This window comes from Cavia porcellus, unplaced genomic scaffold (assembly GCF_034190915.1).
Source record: "Cavia porcellus strain 051 isolate PalLab524CR breed Dunkin Hartley unplaced genomic scaffold, mCavPor4.1 scaffold_6, whole genome shotgun sequence".
In the NCBI taxonomy this organism is placed as follows: Eukaryota; Metazoa; Chordata; class Mammalia; order Rodentia; family Caviidae; genus Cavia; species Cavia porcellus.
Genome location: NW_026947489.1, coordinates 95,592,424 through 95,611,063, shown reverse-complemented (window position 1 = coordinate 95,611,063; position 18,640 = coordinate 95,592,424). Strand labels below are relative to the sequence as shown.

Below are 18,640 nucleotides of genomic sequence, written 5' to 3'. Positions count from 1 at the left end.
GTGGTACTAGCAACTGAATGCAAGGCATTTGCACTGAAGCACACCTCTAGCCTTTTTTATTTTCTGTTTTGAGGTAGGCTCCTGCTGAATGGCTAAGTTGCCAAAGTTGAGCTTGAACTCAATGGTCTCCTGCCTTAGCCTCAGAAGTGTTTAGAGGTGTGTGCCACCGTGCCTGGCTATGTGTATGTCTCTGTAGGTTGTGCTTCAGAAGTATGTGCTATGCAAGCACCATCCATCACATACTACACAGTAGAAAGGAACAACCCATTAATAGAACTAGCTACTGAGGCCTTGTGATTTTTTTCTTTTCTTTTTTACAGTGTTCTGTTTTTGTAAATGGACTAGTTTAATTTCTGATGTCATATTAGAATTTCTCTCAAAATTTTATTTAGTTTGCCTAGGTTAGTGTAAAGGTAATAAAAATGTATTTTTGAAGGTCATCATGTGGGATTCAAGTATATCTGAAGGCCATCAATTTATCTACCAACACTTATTTAATTAAATGTAAAACATTCTTATCAGTTAAATTTTCTGACATGAATAACAGGATTAGAAACTAACGCAAATATAAAAAGAAACCAAATATTTTCAACAATTTATTCTTTTCCTGAGACTGAATTCAGTACAATATTTGTTTTCATAGCATCTAACATGTCTCACGTCAAACTTAACCACTTGCTGTGCAGTGACTGGTGGGGTGATCTATTTTATTTGACTACCCTCATGCAATTCATTTGAGTAGTTCTATGGCTTATCAGTGATCAAAATGTTTCTCCCTACAGTTACTTCTGCATTTGTAAGCAGTTTCTTCCACACATCATCTAAAGAAAATTTATGTGGTGTGATTACACTTTCTTTTTAAAAAATACCAGATTTCTAAAACTAAGAAAAACAACATTTAAAACATCAGTGTTTCTGATTAAGGATACAATTAAATTTCATCAGGACATTATATTATAATTTAACTCATGCTAGAAATGTTAAAACCCAAGATCTTCTGAGTCACATAATACCAACATTTCATATTAATGAATAAATTACTTGGGTTCCATAACAGAGATATTTAGGAATGCGAAAAAGTCAAGCTTTCAAGTACTGTTTTTTAAAAAAACACAGAAGCAAACCAATGAACACAACTAATCCCCAGCCCCATCTACACAAAATATATAAGAACCAAATGCAAAACTAAACTAGTTAAGGATTAACCTTAAAAAAATTACATTTTAGAACTTCGTGATACCCCATAGAAGACAGCCAACTAAGGGTATTAAAACAAGTCATTATTTTAGTGACTGCAAATCTAGTCTAAAAGATCCAGATAAAGGAATTGTTTTGATTCAATTTAAATACTTTAAAATTAGAAATAATACTTAATAGTATACATTTTAACTTTAAGATTAGAAATTATTAATACTTAATGGTATAAATTTTAAAGAATATACACAAATGATTTGAACAGGTTTTATATCCAATAACTTGCATGGTTTTCACACTGGCACTATCACTAATTTAGGAGAATCAGATGCATTTCCCTCCACATTGCACTAAGATTTCAAATTTATACATATGGTAGTATTTTTAAATTTTTACATGAATATTTGGACTTATCCCTGTTTTCTTTGTCTCTCAGGTTTATCCAGTTTTGTAAGAAAAACATTTTTATATCACAATCAACATTTTCTTGCTTACTAGGCTGTAGCCATAATTGGGTTACAGTCACTTAAGATTCATTATTTGGAATTGTATTTACTAAGGCAGAACTAAATGAAGAATTTAATATTTGCATTTACCTGCACTGCAGAATGAACTTACTATTTTAGCTGTTAAATATTTAATTTGCTCAAAGAAACTTGTTATCTTGGACTACTCAGAACTCCTAGAGTAGTCAACTATATCTCTGAATTCACTTTATATCTCATTCATTCTAAATAGATTTTTAAATAGAAGTTGGACTTCATTAAGGTATTAACTAAATTGAAGAGAAAATTAATGTACTGTAGTTTGACAAGTTCATTAAAAACTGTTAGCACGTCTTGATACATTTACTTATCAGCTTTCCCTTCTTCCCTCTGCGGCTTCCTTCCTGTTTGTCTGTGTCACTTCTCTGGCTCATGGCATTGCTGCTGTTCACTCTCATGGACCATGTCATCAGTTTGCCATGTCCTGTAAAGCTTTCTCTGCATCTGTTTGGCCAGCTGTGTTCACTGTCTTCGGCAAGGTCATCTGCAGTGCACACCACAGGGTTGTGCGTGCTTTCCGAGTAGCCACACACATCTCTTTAATTGCTGAAGCAAGGGCAAAAACATCTGTAAAAGAAATAGGGAGGGCCATTTCATATAGGTACCACTTCATTATCCCTAAATTCATGCAGTCCAGTGTTGCTACTAAATGATCAGATATGATTTTTGTAAAAATGGGTCAGCCAGACATGGTGGCATACACCTTTGATCCCAGCACTTGAAAGGCTGAGGCAGGAGGATTGCCATGAATTTGAGGCTGGCCTGAAATACAGTGAAACTATGTTTCCAAAAAAAAGGAAGAAAAATGGCTATTGATTAAGCTAACCGAAGTATTTTGTATACTTACTTGTATGACAATGCTTTAGGCAAAACAGACTATCTTAAGATGGGTATTACAATTGAATGAAATTTTAAAAATAGAACCATATATCTTTGGAATATATGTGTGGATCACCTGGCAGTCTGTTCTTTAGATAAATGTTAATTTTACAAATCTAATCTTTTAATCTCAGTCTGATTTTAAAATATCCAAGTTATCACACTGCCTTATTAAAGGGTATACATTAATGTTCCTACCTCTGTCATCCTGGCATCTTGGTACTCCTTGCCTTTGCCGATTTGAAGTGTTAACAATCTCATCCTTTCTGCGCGACTGGACGATGTGAATGGACTCCAAGTGTCTATCAAGAGCGGTAGAGATGTTGGCGTGAAGGGGAGAGCTCCGGAGGCGCTCCATTTTGCCCAGTAATGTCATGACCTGAGGAGAATGTTTCATGTTTTAAGACATGTACTTCTACTGTCACACCACCTCAAGTATAAACATATCTTCAGCAAAAGCACAAAGGAGATATGAGCAGCAACAGCCATTTGGTAAACAAATGCTTACTCTACTATACCATCAGGGTAGGGATAAAAAGAAAATCAGACTTTTATACCTACTTGTGTACGTTCATTCTACAAACAGAAGATCTGATACTGCTTTTGATAAATAACAGTCTGCAAATAGAGTACTGCTAGGAGGTATAACCATCTGAGGGGAAGAATTCCAGTTAAGGAAGATGTATTTACTTCTAACCTCAACAAATCCTGGGTCATATGCTTCCCTTGTGGAAATCAAAAATGTTCAGATAGTAGTACTAAGACATTTTAATTTTAATTTTTTGGTACCAGGGATCAATACTAAGACTATTTTAAGGAACTGATAATACAGAAAGTCTTAATTTAAATTTATGCTGAAATAATACAAAAGTCCTGTAGTTGTCAAAACTGCTAAAGAAAATTAGGAAGCTCTCAATCCTCATTAATGAAGTTTAAAGCCAAATGTGGAAGGGGGCTGGGGATTTAGCTCAGCAGTCCTGAGTTCAATCCCTGGTACAAAAAAAAAAAAAAAGCCAGATGTGGTAGCGCAGTCCTACAATCCCAGCACTCAGGGAGCCCGAGGCAGGAGGATCACTCAGCCTGGGTAATTTAGCAAGACCCTGGTCTCAAAATTAAAAACAAAACAAGCAACAACAACAACAGGACTGGAGATTCAGCTTGCTGTGAAGGCCTTGGGTTCAGTGTCCAGTACCAGCAAAAATAATAATAATAAAGCTTAATAGACACTGAATGTAGTAGACCAATAGAGTATATTATTATGCCTAATGTCTTTCAAATTCTAAAATTGGAAAGTGTATAGAAGTTTTTGATTTAAGATTTGAGTGCCAAATAAAATAATTACCTTTAGTAATGAAATGGCTGAACAATTCACATGAAAAATGCATGTTTAGTGATTGGAGAATGTTGGCAAATAAGGCCATGGATGAATCACTCTTTAAACTACACCCATATCAGGTTTTTGTTTTCCCTCTTTCTCTCTACCCCCTTGATAGGTTAAGCTGCTAAATGCTAAATTGATCAGGCTGGGCTCAAATTGGTGATCTCCCTGCTTCAGTCTCCCAGTGTGCTGGAATTACAGGCATAGCTTTCATACCAAGTTTCTTTACATTAATATTTCAGATGTTAAATATTTTCCTGCCAACTATACACAGGCCAGATCTTTGAGAAGTAAACAGGTAAACAAAACAAATACACACCAAGAAACTCAATGGAGTAGTTTATGGTAAAACAAAATGGATGAGCCAGGTATGGTGACCCATGCCTATGATACCAGCGTTTGAGAGGCTGAGGCAGGAGCATTGCTGTGAGTTTGAGGCCAGCCTGAACTACACAGTGAGTTCAAGTCCAGCCTGAACTGAACTATATAGCAAGACCCTGCCTAAAAAAAAAATGATTAATAAAATAGTATTATTACATATGTTGATTTCTCAACTCATTAATAAAGTGGCTTTTATTCAGTGATAAGATGTTTTGCTGCATGTTTTTCTCAGACATCGACTTTTATTTGAAATACAGTAAATTTATAAAAAGAGCAAGATAGTTGGGCATGGAAGCACACACCTGTAATCCCAGTACTTGGGAAGCTGAGGCAGTGGGATTGCTGTGAGTTTGATGCCAGGCTGGGCTACAAAGTAAGTTCAAGTCCAGCCTGAACTGCATAGTGAAACCCTCTCACTCTTTTTTTTTTTTTTTTTTTTTTTCGTTTAAGCCCCTGCCCCCTGAAACCCTCTCTGTCAAAAAAAAAAAAAAAAAAAAAAAAAAAAAAAAAAAAAAAAAAGCAAGAAGAAAAAGTACTCTAAGTTGCTCAGAAGATTCTGAAATTGGGGCTGGGGATTTGGCTCAGGGGCATAAGCACCTGCCTGGCAAGCACATGGTCATGAGTTCAATCCCCAGTACAAAAAAAAAAAAAAAATTCTGAAATTAAAACAAATAATAGGTATAATCATTGATTGAATTATAACATGATTTAACATCAGGGTTCTTCATAATGTTTGAAGTGATACCTAACTTTTCCAAAACAAAGCAATTTTGTAAAATGGTGCATACCTATATACCACAGCTTCTCAGTATTGAATACATAGCTAAATGTACTCTAGGTGTGTTGAATAACTTGGTGCAAGGTAAAGCCAGGCATAGTGTTACACATCTGTAACACCAACATTCTGAGATGCTAGGGCAAGGGGATTGCAAGTTTGAGTCCAATCTGGGCATTTTTGAGTTGTTTTGTCTTTTTGAGGCAGGGTTTCTTTATGCAGTTCAGGCTGGCTCTGAGCTCACTTTGTAGCTTAGGCTGATCTTGAACTCGCAATGATCCTCCTGCCTCAGCCTCCCAAGTGCTGGGATTACAGGTGTGAACCACCATGCCTGGCTCAGTCTGGGCATTTTAACAAGATCCTGTCTCAAAATTTAAAAGGGCTTGGGCACAGCTCAGTAGGAAGACCCTGGATTTCATCACCAAAAGTGCAGGTTAAACTGGGTGTGGTGGCACATGCATGTAATCCCAGCACTCAGGTGGCTGAGGCAGGAGGATCTTTCCAAGTTTGAGGCCAGCCTGAGCTACAAAGTGAGCTTAAGGCCAGCCTGAACTGCATAGCAAGATCCTGTCTCAAAAAAAAAAAAAAAAAAAAAAAAAGAATGAAAGAAACAAAGAAAGTAAGTACAGGTTAGGCAGACACGGTAGTGCATGCATACCTGTAATTCTATCATCCGAGCTACTCCGAGGGCTAAAGCAGAAAGACAGCAAGACTAAGTTGTACTCAGGCAACTCAGACCCTGTCTCAAAATAAAATGAAAAGAACTGGGAGCTGGGGATATAGCTCAGTGGTAGAACAGCTCTGAGTTGAAACCCCAGTACTAAATAAAATACAATTTTAAAAAGGTTAAAATTTTGTTTAAAAATGTATCTCCCTGTTAATATACCTTCTCATATAATAAAAACACACCCTGCTCATCAAGCCAGAAAACAAGTATCTGTGCCTAAGAATTGTCCCTATACATAATATTCGAAATGCTGGGCATGTGGCAGATGCCTGTAATACTGGTACTCAGGAGGCTGAGACAGGAGAATCATCAGGAGTTTGAGGCCAACCTGGGCTACATAGTAAGGCTGTCTCAAGCAACAACAACAACAATCTCCTCCCCCAACAAAAATGGACTTTAAAAGAAAACAAAACATTCTACAGTGTGGTGTCACATGCCACAATCCTAGCATTAGGGAGGCTGAAGCAGGAGGATCACAGTGAGTTCAAGACCAGCCTAACAACACAAAGCAAGACCTTGAGTCAAAAAAATTTAAAAACATTCTGTTGAGGATTAACTACACTGATTTGAAAAAGAATCATTTAAATTACTAAAATTACTTTTTAGATGATTTGAGTGGGACCACTTTCTATTCCCTAAATATCAATTGTAGAACCAAAAATGAAAATGAATGTATGTCAGAGCTACGTGTAAAACCTCTTCAGCCGTCTTAATGGCTTAAACATGCCTTAATGTTTAATATTTTATCAAGTAATTTAATAATTCGCGGTTGGATGTTTGTTTCTACAGCTTACTCTCGCCTGTTCCCGAAGTTCATCCACAATTAAGCGATCAACTCTAGATGGGTTGGAGGTTAGCCTTGGAATTGGAGTGTTGTTAGTACTGGACACTTTTTTTCCTGGATAATTCTTGGCAAGGGCTAATTCCGTCTGTAAAAAATCATGTAACTTTTAGATGCTCAGCTTCTAGATATAATTCAACTATGATTAATATTTTTCATAGTCCTAAGAAGTAAAATCAAAGAAAATTCTGGTTTCGTATCAAAAGGCAATGAATATAAACCGTAGTGTAACAGTATTTTTCAGTTATACTTAATGTATATAAAACTCAAATCCTCCTATAGTTTAATACTAAAAAATTCAAAGAAACTTTTAACCCAATAAGGAAAAAAAATCTACAATATAGACAAACTTTAAAAATTAGAATATATTATGTAGAGGTATAAATTCCTATGATGAATATGATCATTATGTATATTTAAATTATACCCACAAACCTAATTAAAATAAAGAGTTCATAACAATTACTTTAAAACTCAAGCTTTTAGTCTTTCCTTACAGTAATGAACTTAAAAACCATATCATAATATGTCACTGTAGAATAAGGCACTCTTGAGCTACACTAGGGAAAGCAAAAGTAGAGCAGGTGGAGGGCTGTACAGCTGGCTTACCTTTTTCCTCTCCTTTTCTAGTGCTCTCCATTGTTCATAGCACTCTTCTAGACGAATATGAAGTTCGCTGGCTGGTCCACTACGGGTTTTAATTGGTCTTTGAAATCCAAAAGTTGGCACAAAACCAGAAAAGGAACTATCCCCATACATCATATCATTAAAGTAAGGATATAAGTGACTTAAGTCATCATAGGAAAACAAATCGTAAGAGTCCAGCAGTGGAAGAACTGAATGGCCAAATAGGTGACTGGATCTTAGGGGAAACCCATTTGAAGCAAGTTGTTGAAAACCCTGATTATGCCTCAAATCTCCCATCATATAATTATTAGAGAAGCATGATGCCTGTGTGCGATTCACACGGCTGTTAACGTTGTTGTCTCCACTTCCTTGTCTGTGGCTATTAAAATGCCCTTGTGCCTCCAGTAGCTCTTGGTATGGATTTGGAGATAAGCCGTCTAAATGTTTTGGACCTTCCTCAGGGTCATAATGTACGCTCTGGGGCTTGGCTTGAAAATTATGTTTGTTTACATTTTCAGTGATCCCATACTGCTGAATGGAATAATTATCACAAAATCCATTTGGCTGCTTTATTTTTTTATCCATGACAAATTCAAAGAGATTTTCTTCTCCATTCTTCGTCAGTCCTTCCATGTGATTGATAGATTGAATTCTTTCTGCACCATTATAATTGAAATCAAAACTAGAAAATGCTGAAGAGTTTTCTTGGCAATACTTCTGAAATAAATTGCTACTTGGGGTTAAATTTGTAGAGGACAGCTGGGGGAAATCTGAAGAATGGTTAGAACCTTTTGGAGCTGCATTTAAATGACTATTTAATTTCATCAAGTTACCTTGATTTCGGTAAGGAATAGCAGTGTTATTTTTTGTTTGAACATTTATCCAAGTGGGTCTGTTTAAACTGATACCTCCTGCAGATGTTGCTGAGTTTGATAATAAATTCACTGATTTAAAATACTCAGAATTTGGTGGCTCAGGTTTTGCAAATTGCTGCTTTTCTGTGACATTAGCAAAATCATTACTAGTTGAACAAGCTGTGTGAGGTTTTAAACCATATTCTGACTTTAAGGCAAAATCAGCAGTGAATCCTGTTTCCTTTGCAAACTGTTTTTCTGCCAGATGTAGTGTGGTTTTTGGAAATGTGAAATTCTGCTGGTCAGATATTGTGTCCTCCATTTTTTTCTGATTTGCTGATTTAACCTGAAATAACTTTGAGTAGGCATCTGCTTCTACAGGGGGAGTTTCAGGTGTGCCGTTGGCTAATTTTTTACCATCTTGGACACTAAAATTTGAACATTTATTAAGTTTAGCCTTATTAGGATGACCATACTCTGGGTACCTACAATAATCTGCATTTTCACTGTACCTGTTAAATTGGGAAAGAAACATCTCTGCCCTTTTTTGTTGTAATGGTGCTTCAAGACCTTTAACAAATATTTTCTCTCTTCCATAAGGGTAAGTATCAATTCCTGATTCTTTCACCATATCAGACAGACATGTTTGAGGTGCAAGACAGTTCTTCATAAATGGATATTCTTGGAATGTTGCCTTAGTTGTATCACTTGTCTGAATATTGTAACAGTTAGAATGATCACTTCGTGAGGGATACATCCATGGTTCCTCCAGGTCTAAACCAGTAAATCCATGATAGAGTTCATCTATTTTTTGTTGTGGTGTGAGATTACTATTATGCAGGTACGGTTTTTCCACTGCTGACATGGATTCACCACTATAATAAGCCTGCTGAGAGATTGCTGTGTCTATTGGCCTTTTGGTTTCTGTTAAGAGGTCATGGTGGTCTATAAATCTGCTTGTGTTCATTGGCCAAACTGACTTTAAATTAGAGGAGCACATCCTAGAACAAGCAAATATATTTAATTACAACTTAAGTTTTAAAGAGATTATTTCCCCAGTAAAAAAAAGGATAGAAAATATCTTGCCAGATCCTCGCCATTTTCAAATCTTGACTTCCACTCAGATGAAATGTGCTACATTCTCTGTCAAAAGTCACGCCCTGAATGAAGACCCTTCAGTTAACAACAGACCACATGTACAACAGTGATGGAGCTGAAAATTTCCTATTGCTCAGTGACACATAACCACTGTAATGTCCCTGCAGCCTAAGGCATCCCTAGTGTTTCTGGCGCTGATGTAAAGCAACCTAGTGTACCGGTAGTCATATGAATTCTAACATACAGTTCTGTACAGTATGTATGAATGACATGAATGACTTTTTTACTGGTTTGTTTATTTACTATACTTTTAGTTTTTTTTGTCTGTTTGTTTTTGCAGTACTGGGGATTGAACTCAGGGCTTTTTCACTAAGCTACATCCCCTGCCCTTTTTTTTGAGACAGGGTCTTGGTATGCAGTGCAAGAGGCTGGCCTTGAACTCACAGCAATTCTTGTGCCTCAGCCTTCCAAATGCTAGGATTATAGACGTGTGCCACTACATCCAGCCTTGAGGCCTTTTTATATTTTTATTTTGTGACAGGGTTTTGCTAAATTGCCCTGGCTGGGCTTGAATTTGTGATCCTCCTAGCTCAACCTGCCAGGGTGATAGAATTAAAGGTGTGCGGCAGTGTGCCTGGCTTTTACTATTGTTTTAAAGTGTATACCTACTTATTTTTTTTTAAATTAATGTAACTGGGTGTAGTAGCACATGCCTGTAACCCAGCACTCAGGAGGCTGAGGCAGGAGGATCACTTTGAGTTCAAGGCTAGCCTGGGCTATAAAGTGAGCTCAAGGCCAGCCTGAACTGCATACTGAGACCCTGTCTCAAAAAGACAACAAAAGGAAATTAAAAGGTTAATGTAAAACTATATGCTGTTGCACTGATTGTATTAAGAGGCCACACTGAGTAGCCAATAGCATCTGTGTTTCTGTACGTACACTTCGATAGTTTGAATGACAACAAAATCATCTAATATTGTATTTCTCAGACCCTGTCCTCATCAGTAAGCAACCCATGACCATGCATTTTTATCTGTGTCTTCGCTCTTCTTTGCCAAGAGGCATTAACTAAGGCCTTCAGACTTGTAACTTGAGGGTCTTAGATGAATTGTTTATAATAAGTAGATAATAAGAAAGTTTCCTTTAACTAGGTTATTATATATACAAAAGTACTTTGACCACAATTTTTAATGAAAAGAGATGTATTTTGCTTAAATTATGTTTGAAATTGGTTACAGGTATGCAGCATATTTCCCTGTTTATGAAATAGTGTTTTGGCAATATGGCTTCCACATCCAATTAAAACAATATTTAAAACTACCACATGAATAAAATTCACATATATTTTTGTGATGACTAGTGAGTTGTATTCTTTGGGATCTATGTATAAAAGCTTATTGGAATCTTTATTCTTTAAGGCATATTTCAGCTCATGAACTCAAGGGAAATAGCTCTAAATTATACAGGAACAAATCTTCAAATGAGAATTCTTGGGCCAGGGATATAGCTCAGTGGTACAGTTACCTGCCTGGAAAGCACAAGGTCCTGAGTTTGATTCCCAGTAGCAGAAGGAAGGAAGGAAAGAAGGAAGGAAGAAAGAAGGAAGGAAGAAAGAAAATTCTTAAGCAAATAAATCTTAGATTAAATTTAAATTGTATGGCAATTACTTCAGTAAAATCAAAGCCCCTAGCAACAAATCCTTGCATTATGATGTCAGATGACCCAATATTAATTAAAAAATAAAAGTTAATAAATAGAGTAACCTAATGCATGTGAATTTAAAAGATTTTCTTATGTGTGTGGAATTTAAAAGATTTTATACACTATAAAGCTTATATTACTATACTAACCCTTCAGGAAAATATGATTGTGATTTATCTTGTTCTTCTAAAATGTTAGATACAAGTCCATATAAGTCTGTTTCACTGCCATAGTCGTTTCTTTCAGTTTGAATCCTAAAAATAAATGAGTATCATGTAAACTATTTTATTCATGCTCAATACAATATACTTATTTCTCCTTCCAGATATATTCTACTATTTTTTCTCTAATGTACTTGGATTGATTTTATACTATCATTAAAAATAAAGAAGGGACAAGAACTCAAGAATACTTACTACTTTGGCATGGTACCTATCCTATATAGATTATTTCTCTCCTATGTCTACTGCTTACTATATGCTTACCTCTTCTTCCTCCCTAACAGATGCTCTTCATTTCAGGTGACCAGCATATGAGCTACAATGTCATAGACAGGCTATACCAGAGCTCCTCCTAAAAGCATATCTGGTTCTATGATTCCTCATTCACTCCATCATCACCTGCTCAGTTTCTTCACTTGTGATTTAAAGACCAAATGAACCTGTGGCTCTGTTTTGAGACTCCTTACATTAAATGTCACATAACAAAGTAAAATGTCATATGGTGATTCTACTTTCCATGGCAATTTTGCAGTTGTCCTTATAATACAATAGACTGGAGGGCATCTTCTTGTTTTGTCTTTTTGAGACAGGGTTTTGCTATGCAGTTCAGGCTGGCCTTGAGCTCCCTTCATAACTCAAGCTGGTCTCGAAGTCACAACAATTCTCCTGCTTCAGCCTCCCAAGTGTTGGAATTACAGGTGTGTGCCACTATGCCTGGCTTAGAGGGCTATCCTTAAATCCTCACCAAAATAGTAAGTAGTTGAGAGTTCCAAATCATTGAGATCCTACTAATACTATCTAAATAAATAATATAAAATGAAAAAACCACAAGCCCATGTAAAACTGCTCTTTTACTCCTTACAGTTTTTTGCTAATTCCTTCCTGGAAACAGTATGTGAGTTTAAATGTAACTTCTTGCTTTTTAAATATTTTATTTCCAATATTTCAAAGTGTTGGGATGTTCTAAAATAAAAATATGCAGTACATTCTATTTGACTAATAGTCTAATGCTTAATCAATCACAGTACCAGAAGGGTAGGTATTAGTAATCAGTTATTGTCTACTGAATGGCTGAATAATCACTTGAGATCAGAGAAACATCTTTTCAAGGATCTATGACTTGTCAAACTACACTATACATCTGCTGAACAAACTGTCTGCCAATAAGTCTATACTTTTTCCATTATGTTACTTCACAAAGATTTAATATAAAAGCTTTTTCCCTGGTAATGTACTTGGGTTTTTGGGAGGTTGTTTTTGGTACCAGGGATCAAACCCAGTACCTTGCACTTGCCAGACAGGTGCTATGCTGCTGAGCTATATCCCCAGCTCTGTACTAGTATATTACTAGAAAAATATTCAATGTAATATATACTTAACTATTAATAGTTGTTATTGGGAGAGGAGGAGGCAGAGTCAAGGTAGATTTTTATTTCTATAATGTCTGAAGTTTTAGCCAGGGATTTAGCTCAGCAGCACAAGCAAGCATGAGGTCATGAGTTCAATCCCCAGTACTGCACCCCCCTCTCAAAAAGTCATGAGCAGTAAAGTCTGAATTTTTAGTAGCATATATCAGTTTAAGAAACACTTTTGCTGTCCTGGCATGGTAGCCTGAAATCCTAGAACTCAGGAGGCTGAAGCAGGATGATTACTTGGAGTTTGAGGCCAGCCTGGGTTATAAAGTGAGCTCAAGGCCAGCCTGAACTGCACAGTGAAAATTTGTTTCAAAAAGACAAAAAAAAAAAAAATCTAGAGCTGAGAATGTAGCCCAGTGAGCACTCACTCAGTATGTATGAGGTCTTGATAGCAATTCCCAGTATACCACCAACAAAAAAAGATAAAATAGATCTAAAATTTTAATTCTACTATGTTGTTCTTAGAAGGAAGAATTTAAGATTTATGTACTAAACATTCTAATAAATTAACAAAGCAATAAACTAAAAATTATGCTCAAAAAACTGTCTAGGTTAGGCTTTCTTAAAATTTTTTTTAAAGAGTAGAATATATTTATTGAGAGAAAGAAAGCTTCTGTCTGAAGAGAGACAGAAGGGGTCCTGAGCAGGTTGCACTTTCTTAAAAGTTTGCTAAACATAAAAATACCACAATATTAAAATGCTTAACCAAGGCCGGGTGTCATAGCACACACCTGTAATCCCAGCACTTGGGAGGCTGAGGCAAGAGGACTGCTGTAAGTTTGAGGCCAGCCTGGGCTACAAAGTGAGTTCAAGGCCAGCCTGAACAGCATAGTGAAATCCTGTCTCAAAATGACAAAAAGCAGCCAGGCCTAGTGGCACATGCCTGTAATCCTAGCACTTGGGAGGCTGAGGCAGAGAATCATTGCAAGTTTGAGGTCAGCCTGGGCTACAAAGTGAGTTGAAGGCCAGTGTGAACTACATACCGAGACCCTGTCTCAAAAAGACCAAAACAAAACAAAAAAGTGCTTAACTAGGGAAAAAAGTACTATGACACCTTTGTTCCTGGGAGGGAATCTTTTTAGACAGGGTTTCATTATGCAGTTCAGACTGGCCTTGAACTCGTAATGATCCTCCTGCCTCTGCCTCCCAAGTGCTGGGATGACAGGTGTGTACCATCATGCCCAGCTTTGATCCTATATAATTAAATTTAAGGGCATCTCATTTCACCTGAAAAATCTAATATATAATTTACCTGGTCTTTATACTGATCTGAGAATTAGAAGGTTGTTTAATATCATCTCCATAAGTAGACCATGGTGCATAGAAAAGTGAAGAATCTATAGAACTTGCGTATTCTGTTGATGAAGAAAGTGGAGTGTAGTTCTGTCTCAGATCTACATTGTCTTCGTTCTGAAATTTTAAAGACATGTTCATATATTATACATGTAAAAACTTATACATTAACAGAATAACAAGGAATCAGACAAAATAGCACAAGTAAAAACAGTTGGAAGAATTACACTTATATCCAGACATAAAATACTTGAGCTTACTTTTTTTACTTTTGTACCTGGAATAGAACTGAGGACGCTGTACTTGCCAGGCAGGCGCTGTGCCACTAAGCTGTTATCACCAGCACCATTGAGCTTACTTTATACTTTTCTATAAAGATCAGAGAGTAAAAAAGCCAGGCTTTGCTAGCCAGTAAGTTCTGCTGCAATTTGTCAACTCTGTTTTTCTGGCACCAAAACAACCACAACAATATATAACAAATGGACACACCGGTGTTTCAATAAAGCTTTATTTATAAATCAGGCACAGGTCAGATCTGGCCCCGCTGCTGATATCTAGAGTCTAAAACACCTGCTATTAGCCAAGAAGAAGGAGAAGGAGGGGGTGGAAAGACCCAAAGAGGAAGAGAAGGAGGATCTGAAAGAGAGGAAGAGAACCCCACAGCGGGGAGGAGGAGGCTGGAGGACCCAAGAGGTACGGGAAATAATTAGTTCTACGCTAGCCTGTACTATATAGTGAGTTCAAGGCTAGCTTGAACTATATAGTGAGATTGTATCTCAAGAAAAATAAAATATCTACGAGTACTGTAGTTTTAATATTTTCAACGGATGAGCAATATGTGGATACCTGGATACTAGCACTGTTGTTTTAAATAAATTATATTAATGTTTCCAATCTTTGTTTTAAAAAGTACATTTATATAGAATTTTTCAATTTTAAGAGAAATTCCACATACATTAGTGTAGTCAATACAATAACATTGGTAATATCTCTATTTTTAAAACTAGGAAATTTACAATGTATTAACTATTCTTATCCTATTATTTTGTTATGAAATTCTTTTATCTTTTTTCAATAAAATAATAAAATCTAGGAAACTCACAAGTTACTCAGAACATGATAAAAATTAAATCAAAACTCAAGAACTTCCTACTCCTAGCCAAGAGCCTTTTAAAAAAAAAAAACTAGGTGTTTAATTTTCAACTAATTTTCTATTTCCAAGGGATACTGTAAAATTAAATCGATATATTAAATGCTATGCTCTCTTAGAAATTTTAAAGATATTACTACAATTAGAAGAAAAGTACTCTGTGAACTCATTTTCCTTTTTCTTTTTTGGTGAATTGAGTAAAAATGTTTGAATTTTAAGATAATGAATTACAACACTCCTCCTTCCAAATATGACTGAGATGCAGTGAAAATAATATAAAATAGAAGGAATTTAACAATCAAAGATTAAACTAATTTAGTCATTGTTTATTCTAGAAAATGTTTCCTTAATTCTCAAAGTACATATTTACAATTTTTAACTCTCTTTAAGAGGTTCTTTGAAAAGGACCTATTAAAACTCAAGATTTAATAAGTATCCTAACATAACTGCAATGAAAATATTTTCTTATAAGTACAGAAGATACATAATTTTAGGTGTGTGCTGTTTTGGGGGGATATGGTTTTGGTGATAGGAACTGAACCCCTCATCTCATCCTTCCCTGTACTCTACCACTAAGTTACACTACTAGAACCTAAAAATGTGCTTTTTGGCTTTTTTTTTTTTTTTAAGATGCTAGCGTCAAACCCAGGTGTTTTCTATCACTAAGTTTGGTAAATTGCTCACAATAGTCTTGAACTTGCAATCCTCCTGCCTCAGCCTCTGGAATTGACGGGATTATGTGTGCACCACAAAAGCCAGCTTGTTTTATTTTTTAAAAATTGTCTCATATACTGCCCAAGTAACCTTGAACTGGTTCAAATGATCCTCCTGCTTCGGCCTCCCAAGTAGCTAGGACTACAGGCACTTATCAATGCACTTGGCTAAAAATATATTTCAAATGCTTCTATTAATCAAAATTTATATAAGTAAGAAATCCATGTTTAGATCTAAGTATTTCTAAACATTTGCTCTCAATAGACAATAGTATTAGTGGAATGTGGTGGTATACACCTGTAAACACCCTAGAGGGATTGCCACAAATTCAAGGAAGAGATATTGCTACAAATTCCAGGCTACCCTGGCTGACATAGTGAACTCAGGGCCAACCTACACTACATAGTGAGACCTTGTCTCAAATAACAAAAAAGAAAAAAATTAAAAAGCAATTACTGAGTTTTTATCAATACAATATGAAAATTAAGATAAACTTTGAATCACTCAACTTTTTTTTTTTTAAACTGGTACCGGGGATCGAACTCACAACCACATGCTTGCAAGGTAGGCGCTTATGCCACTGAGCTAAATCTCCAACTAGTTATCCAACTTTAATAATCTCAAAATATTTTACAAGTATTTATTTAAATTGTTATAATTACTATTTAATGTCTACATACTATAATTTTTCTGCTTATTACTATTCTTAAGTTAGAGAAACTGAGGCACAGAAGGGATTCAGCTGAGTGCTATGAAAATCTACTTTTCCAGAATTTCTGTTAGTAACAACTTTTACAAATGCTGCTATCTTTAGAACTTTTCATAACCACACTTTTTATAACAGGTCTATTATAATTTCTTTTAGAGGTATTCATAATGACATGAATACATTTTTCTTGAAATAAATAAATAAAAAGAAATATTTTCAGGTTCTGTAATAGTAAATGAGATAAACAATGTCTGGGGCTAAATATATTTTATTCTTTCAGTTCTGTAATAGTAAATGAGATAAACAATGTCTGGGGCTAAATATATTTTATTCTTTCAAGTACATTTTCCATCGTAAGGTAAGTTCTGGGGCTGGAACTGAAGCTCAGGTAAAGCATGTACACAGTATATGCAAGGCCCTGGGTTCACTGCCCAGTACCATTTAAAACAGTTATGGAAAAGTCAGTTGTATAAATGTCAGAAAAGTTAAACCCTTTTAAACAATTGATTTAAAGTCTGTATATTTGGATAAGAAGTCAACTGAAATAACCTAGTGAATTTAAACATAATTATACTTGAAATATCTAGATCCTTTTCAGTAAAAATACAAAATCCTGGAAACATGCATATGATGATCTGCAAAATGCATTACTTATAGCATTGATAAACTTAAAACAATTACCTGAAGTTAAATCCAAGTAAATTTTAGTAGAAACAGAGAGCAGTGGAAGTCTGGTCTTGGGAATGAAAAGATCTGGGTTCATTGAGGATTTGTCATTTAGGGCACAAACCGAGCTCTCTGAGCCTTAGTTTTTCAGTCTGTACCAAGGGACATAATACTGTGCAAGTTTGTAATGCAGATTATACATAATAATGTATTTCAATATATTGTTATAGTTCAAAGTATAACAATATCAGCATTGATGTCTTAGTTAAATTATTTCAAAAGAAATGAGTTACATTACCCTATGTTTTCTTCATATGATTAACAAAAGTAAATGTCTTGGGTGAGAGATAAACCTAGTGTCATTAAGAACATTGTTAAAGACTAGAGCAAAGGAATAAGGAAATTTTTCCTTTATAATAGATGTATGCTTAAAATGAAAAAAATATTTTTGTTCTTAATAAATATGACCCGGCTTTCTTAAAGAACATTTCTGAGCCAGGCATAGTGGTGCATCCCTGTCAACCCAGCTGAGGCCAGAGCGTTAAAGTCTGAACCAGCGTGGGCAACTTGGTCAAACCCTGCCTCAAGGTAAGAGGTGAAAAAGGGGGAGGGTCAGCGCCAGGCCCGGGGTTCAAGCCCCGCTACTAAAACAAACCCAGGAAAATCGGATTTCTGACGTGAGATACACGGAGGGAAGATGGACACCCACTCCGAAACCTGAGGTCAGAGCTGTGTGGACTGCAAGTGAACCCCTGGGCCAGGCACCCAGGGCCTGGGGCAGGGCTTCTCCCTCACACTCGCCCTCCAGCGCCCTCCGCTGTAGGCCTGGACCCGACGCTGCCCTCCGCCCTCAGTGAATCGTACCCTACCCAGGAGACTGGGGTCCGTGACAGCCGCGGAGTCCTCCTGTCGCCCTCTCCCCCCTTCCCTCTCTTCCCCTCCCCTCCCCTCCCCCTGGAAGTCTCTCTCTTTCCTCCTCCCTGTTTGTCCTCCCAACACCTCTTCCTCATCCTCCAGTCCCCTCCTCTCCATCTTCCCCGTTGGGTCCTCCTCATCCTCCCGGTGGAGTCCCCCTTGTCCTCCTTAGTCCTCCTCATATCCTCCGTCTCTGCCCTCCCCGTCCTCCCTGTCCGGGCCGCTTCATCCCCACCCATCCTCCCGGGCACCCTGGGTGAGGGTCTCCTCCTCACTGTCCTCCCTGTTGGGTTCTCCCTCCTCTTCTCCTTCCAGGCCGGGTCTTCTGGGGCCTACGGTCCCCACAGCCGGGTCCTGTCTCGCCGTACCCACCCCGCACCTCAGTCCCCTCAGGTCCTCCCTCGGCCCACGGGTGATCCCAGCTCACCTCCATGGCGGCCCAGCCCGCCCGCTGAGGGACGCACCCGTCGAGGCCCGGCCCGCGACGCACCCGGCGGCGGGACCGGGGTCTGTGGGCCGCAGTGGGCGGCAGGAGGAGGAGGGAGGCCGGCGGGAGA

General features: G+C 37.2%; 1 protein-coding gene across 1 annotated transcript; it reads right to left on the bottom strand.

Annotated features, from left to right (window-relative positions):
* Nucleotides 1–527: 527 nt before the first annotated feature.
* Nucleotides 528–18,639, bottom strand: Meioc (meiosis specific with coiled-coil domain). Its single transcript, XM_063251713.1, is given in 9 exon segments — nucleotides 528–2,129; nucleotides 2,131–2,151; nucleotides 2,153–2,306; nucleotides 2,817–2,997; nucleotides 6,674–6,808; nucleotides 7,330–9,202; nucleotides 11,150–11,254; nucleotides 13,889–14,046; nucleotides 18,511–18,639. Coding segments are annotated over 9 exon segments (2,739 nt in total). The 5' UTR covers nucleotides 18,517–18,639; the 3' UTR covers nucleotides 528–2,023.
* Between the last annotated feature and the right edge of the window lies 1 nt (nucleotide 18,640).